This window comes from Crocuta crocuta, unplaced genomic scaffold (assembly GCF_008692635.1).
Source record: "Crocuta crocuta isolate KB4526 unplaced genomic scaffold, BGI_CrCroc_1.0 scaffold143, whole genome shotgun sequence".
Lineage (NCBI taxonomy): Eukaryota > Metazoa > Chordata > Mammalia > Carnivora > Hyaenidae > Crocuta > Crocuta crocuta.
Window position 1 is genome coordinate 3,483,611 of NW_027529175.1, and position 5,761 is coordinate 3,489,371.

A 5,761-nucleotide genomic window follows, 5' to 3' on the forward strand; every position below is an offset into this window, starting at 1 on the left:
GCGGCGACACCAGACACGCGGACATCTGATTCCGGGTTTCAGAAACCAAATCGTGGAAAGGAAAAGAAGTTTCTATTTACTTCCATAAATGAAAAACTAACAAAAACCTAACACTTTGACTCTAGACTCCGGGGGAAGACGACACCTGACGGTGACATGAAGTTCTCCGTGCGGTCGTCTTTCTTGGCCACCCGCTGCCTGGTGCCCTGCCGCCCACACCGGTCCCCGAGGCCCCTCGTCAGGGCGTCCCAGCCCACGTCGGGCGAGGGGGGCGCCGCGGTGCCCGGTGAGGCCTGCGGGGGGCCCGGAGGCGAGGAGGACGGCTTCGGCCAAGTGGAAAGGCGAGAGCAACCACAGGCGGCGGCCCGGGCAGCTGCTGGTAAGGGTTTTGGTCGAGGTTGGGGAGCAAGAAGGTTGGTTCCCAGGTGTTCTGGGGACACGGGGGTGCAGTGTGGGACCCCAACGCCCTGCCCTGGGGAGCCATGACGCACAAGCAGCATCTGGAGAAGAGGAGGCCTGGCCCCTGGGCTCCACAGCTGTTGCCATGGAAACCTGTCCATGCGGACGCCTCGCCTCGCTCGCTCCCTGGAACCCGCCTTCCGCTAACACCCTAGAAACACAGCAGCCCAGGAACCAAACTCTTTGGAAAAGCCTCTGGCTGAGCAGAGACGGCAGCGAGGGGAGTGCGCACGGGGGGCCTGGCGCTCGGCCCCAGGGGACACGGTCAGGAGGCAGAGGAGGACCCTGGCCCCAGAGGCGGTGCTGGGACCACAGCTCAGAGGCGAGGCTGGTCCCAGGGAGGAAGGGGAGGCTCGGGCAGAAGCAGCTCGGGCAGCTGAGGCTGGAAGCAGCTGGCGAGCACCAGCAGAAGGGCCCGCGGGCTCCTAGGCCAGGCGGGTGACGTGGCAGCAGCTGGGCTCGTCCAGGTACAGGGTGCTGAAGACGTCGTTGAAGAAGGTCGGGTGGTACCTGCAGGCTCGCTCACAGTCCGGGTTGAAGTTCACCTCCAGGATCTGGGGCTGCATCACCCGGGTCCCTGACGGCACAAGGGCACAGGGCATCTCACTCCCGGGAGGGCGGGCTGGGGGCCCGCGGGCTGGGGCTCGGGGGGAGGCCTGCTCGGGGAGGGGGCCAGGAGCCCGCACACCCCACNGCTGGCAGGGGGCACAAGGGCCCTTTCCTTCCGGACACCGTAGCCCACCGCCCTCCCGCCTGCGCTCTGCCCTGGAGGCCGTCACCCCTGCATGGTGCGCCTCCCAGACCAGACCTCCCTGCGAACGGGAGGCCAAGGACAGCCTGAGGAGCACCGACCGGGGTGGGGTGGGGGGATAGGGGGAGGGAAGCAGGGCTGGATGATCGGCTTTGGCTAAGTGGAGAGGGCGTGGCTGGGATTACAGGGCAGGGGGGGCCCTCACCATCTGGACGGTCTTCCCACTTGAGCATGAGGTCGATGGCATACACAGCCCGGGATGAGGCATAGTCGCAGAGGCCCAGGGGCGGTGGCTTGGCGCATGCCACTTGGAACAGCTCCGTGAAGGCCTGGAAGATCTCACCCTGGGGGCAGGGGAGGCTGGGCTGGGGGGCTGCACGGCTCTGAGGCCTGGACCAGNNGAAGGGGACAGAAGCTCCCGAAGCAGTCGCTCTAGGAGGCGGAGGCCAGCCTGTGGCTCCAACTGTGTCCCGGCTGTCCCCTCGGGTTTGCAATTTCTGGCCATCGGGCTGTCCCCACAGCACCCCGAGTCCCCTCCCAAGCACCCCACAGGCCCAGAGTGGGAGGAGGGCTGCAGCCCACGCCGTCTCCTTCCCCAGTCTCAGTGGGAGGGGCGGAGACCTCCACGCGCCAGTGAGGGCGAGGGAGGCCCAGCCTCTGGGGCTTTGCTCGGGACTCACCTGGACGCTCTTCCAGGGGAATTCTGGGTACTGCTTCTCAAACTCAGGGATGAACTCATCATAGTGCACCTGTGACAGACACAGGGCTCATCACGCTGTGCACGGGCGCCCCACTGGGCCGGGAGCGGGGAAGCCTGCCCCACCTTAATTTGGAGGCTGACACTTGCTGGGGCCACGTGTCGCCACCAGCAGCCTATCCAGCACCCCCGCCCCTGGGCACAAATGGGAGGCAGGAGACAGTCTGAGCTCTGGATCTTACTATGTGACTCAGGACAAGCAGATTTACTTGTTGGAGCCTCAGCGTCACCATCTGTAAAACGGGACGATGCTCCCTGCTCAGCACTTATTTGCAGGGCTGTCGCGAGGCGCAAGTGAGACGCTTAATGCCGAGGGGTCAGCAGGCTGCAAGGCCCGATGGACATGGCACCATGCGGGTCTCTGCGCCCTGGGGGCAGAGCCTGGACCCGCATCTGCAGGGCACAGGCCGGAGCTCACTGCTCGGTACCAGCTTAAAGTACCTGGGGAGGCCCAGGCCTCCTCAGGCCAAGACTTCACCCAAAACACACCTGCGTGAGCCAGCAGGAGGCTCCGGTTTCTTCCTGCAAGGATAAGCCAGGATGGGTTCCCTAAGCCCAAAGTTCACATCCCGTTAGACATGTGTCCCACACACAGGCACTTCAGGGGAAATGGGACCCTTGGGACATCACACAATATACAGGTAGGCACTCAGCTGTCTCAGGGACAACTTTCCAGCTGCGTCCTAGGGTCCCGCTGAGGGCTTGGGGTTCCAGAAGCCGGTGGTCAACACAGGCCAGGACCAGAAGCAACAGCTGGGCTGGGCGTGCATGTGGGCAAGGCCACTCCGATGGCACGGCCCCCCCGGAGGGCTAAGAGAGGGGCATGGCCAGGCGTCTCCGGGCATGTCCAATGCAGCTCGATTACAAATCGTGGAAGCCACACATGGCCTAAATGTCTATGAGCAGGTGAGGGACGAGACCATCCCAGGGACCAGAACGCCCCCAGCCACAGTTAGCAATAACGATAGATCTAAATACACGATGCTCAACAACAACAAAAAAGCCATAGCAGGATTTGCTCAAGAGCATTTACACAAAGACTCTTGCAGCATATGCAAAGCAATCCTTTGAATGGTTTCGGGATGTACTCAAGGCGGAAAGGATGTGCCTGGGAAGGGTCATCACCCCATCGAGAAGGGTGGCTCCCTGTGGGAGGCAGGGAAGAGAAGGCCGCCTGCAGGCCTTGGGCGGAGAGGCGCGTGTGCCCTACATCCTGCCCGCCTCAAACCTGCCAGTGGCCCAGCCCGCAGGCAGGGAGGGCGTCTGGGACAACCCACGAGGTGGTCTATCTCTCCTCCCCTCCTTCCTCCACCCTGAGCCGGCCTCTGCCTCTGCCCAGGCTATGCCCACCTGGCCAGCCAGGGTTTGATGCCCTCACCTCGAAGGGAGCTGTGCCCGGATGTCCCCTTGCTCCCGGTGCCCAGAAAGCACGGGGAAAGGAAGATCCAGGCAGGGTCACAGGCCAGCAGCAGCAGCCTGCGCGGGGTTGGGGGGGGCATGTGATATGCACCCCGTGCCTCCCCACCCCCAGCCGTCCTCGTGTTGAGTGGATGATTCCAGGTTCCGACTTGCCGTAGGGCCCCGGGAGGCCTCAGGCACCTCAGACAGAGTTTCAGGGGTGCTGCTCTGAGATTAACGCCGGTACCCGAAGTCAGCTCCTCTGACCGTCTACACAGCCTGCCCAGAAGACAAGCCGATGTGTGTGGGTCTGCACCCGCCTCCCGGGGGTCTACCTGCTTCAGCACCACTTCCGGGTCATAGTTCATGACAGTGAAATGTTTCTCGTAGTCGTCCAGGTCATCGAGCGCGAAGGGCCTGCGGGAGGAGCGCACAGACACAGGAGGGTCCTGAGCGTGGCCGCGCCGAGCAGGGACAGTGCCCCGAGCGAGCCTGCCGGACACCTGTCGCCCCGTCGGTGTGAGGGGGCGGCCCCACGGCCCCACAGAGCTTGGGTCAGAGTGACCGATGAACTAACAACTGAGAGGACGCCCTGATGGGCCGGAGACGTCATTGTGAGGCTCCGGGGTCGGCGCCTGTTCTGCAAGGACCGTCCCCGGCGGTGGCTGAGGCAGGCAGGGCAAGCGCTCCCACCGGTTACCAGATCCGAGGGCCGCCTGCCGGGCGCGCTGCGGGGGAGCAGCTGCGGGCCAGGCTTTCCGGTCCCCGAGGGAGCGAGGGGGCCCGTCGCCCACCCCCAGCCAGCCCCCTAGTTACCGGTTGGAGAAGCGCAGCCAGAACACGTCGTACACGAACAGCGTCAGGGGCTTCACCGAGCGCAGCAGCACGATGTAGCGGATGTCGAACTTGACCTTCCCTACGTCTTCTCGCAGGAATAAGACTGGACTTTCAATGTATTTGGACACGACCTAGACGACACAGACACAGGGTCGCGGGCGGCTCTCACCTCTCCTGGGCCAGGACCCAGTGCCTGGAGACACCCCAACCTCGCCCCATCTGCATCCGTCAGTCCCGGCTATGGGCTCGGTCACCACGTCCTGGACACAGGGGCGTCCCGGTCCCGGGAGCGGGTCCTTTCCCACCCTGGGGTCCACGGAGGGACGTGCACCCTGCACTTGGCTTCTTCCTGGGCTTTTTCACACCCTGTCCAGGCTGCGGAAAATTCTGTATCTTAATCTGCACTTTAATTGAGGGAAAGGATCCCACCAGGTTTTAGGTTTTGAAAACCGAATACAAATTCTCAGCCATAATCGTGCCGACTCCCCGAGTGCCGCCAGGAATCCCCTCGGCAATCATCCCTGTGGCGCATGGGGAGTCGGCATGATTATGGCTGCGGATTTGTATTCCTTGGCTTCCGCCCAGGTGCCCCGTGTCTCACAATGAATGCCCCCGACGCTGCCCCCTGTGCCCTGGGTCCCTGCTGCACCCCTGTCTGGGGCCCCCCAGCGGCTCCCTGGCCTGGGGCACTCAGAGGTCAGACGCATCTGGCGCAGCCCCGACCAAGGGCTCCCCCATCTCACCCGGACAGTCACACAGCCCTTCCCTGCCGCCAGGCCAGCAGAAGGAGTGGTATGTGAGCCGAGTGACCCCACCCCAGGACCCGCCCACACACAGGCTCCAACACAGAGTGGCCCTGGCCGCGGAGCCCCGGGCCCACCTTGGGGGTGCTCTCGCGGTGCCGGATGATGCTGTGGAGGCTCCGGGTGACGTGCGTGTCCAGGCTGCGGGCCAGGTTCCAGGGCTTGCAGATCCAGTGGTTGTCCTGGCCCCTGAGAGCACAGGGGTTGGCTGGGCTGTGCCCCGGGCCCCACCTTCCCAGGCAAAGCCTCCCCAGGACCATGGCAGCCTTCAGGGAGGGGCACCCAACCTCCCGGAGGGAGCCGTGGGAGGTGTCACAGAGGGGACCTCAGGGGCTGGACCTCAGGGAGCAGGAAGGAGCTTGCTCGAGCAGGGGCGTGGAGAACAGTCCGGCGGCAGCCTGCTCACAGTGGGTACGAAGCAGGCTGGGGTAGGGGAGGGGTGAGGGGGGGTGGGGCTGTAGGAACTGGATGCATATAGGAGTCTCCACCTCGAGGGGGACTCACCGCCTCTCCCGCTGCTGGAAGTAGCTCACAAACTGGGGCAGCTCGGTGCGCAGGTTGAAGGTACGGGGCAGCCAGGCTGGGCCCTCGGGGCCCCCTGCACGGCGCGCGATGGCGGCCAGACAGTCCTTCACCGTCAGCAGGTTCTCACAGGGGAACTGGTTCAGCAGCACGTTGGGCCTCTCCTGGCTGAGCCTCCTGGAGGGCGAGGGGAATGCAAGCGGCTCAGGGAGGCAAGGGCCCGGGGCTGGTCTG

General features: G+C 64.3%; 1 protein-coding gene across 1 annotated transcript in view; it reads right to left on the bottom strand.

The window, feature by feature from the left end:
- Window positions 1-50: 50 nt before the first annotated feature.
- The window catches only part of TTLL12 (tubulin tyrosine ligase like 12), a 30,265-nt gene continuing 24,554 nt past the window's right edge, over window positions 51-5,761 (bottom strand). The window contains exons 10-16 of the mRNA XM_077757891.1: window positions 5,510-5,704; window positions 5,083-5,194; window positions 4,182-4,333; window positions 3,701-3,782; window positions 1,891-1,959; window positions 1,416-1,554; window positions 51-1,036 (exon numbers count right to left, since the gene is read on the bottom strand). Coding sequence (XP_077614017.1) covers window positions 885-1,036; window positions 1,416-1,554; window positions 1,891-1,959; window positions 3,701-3,782; window positions 4,182-4,333; window positions 5,083-5,194; window positions 5,510-5,704 — 901 coding nt within the window. The 3' untranslated portion in view covers window positions 51-884. The remainder of the gene's footprint in view (window positions 1,037-1,415; window positions 1,555-1,890; window positions 1,960-3,700; window positions 3,783-4,181; window positions 4,334-5,082; window positions 5,195-5,509; window positions 5,705-5,761) is intronic.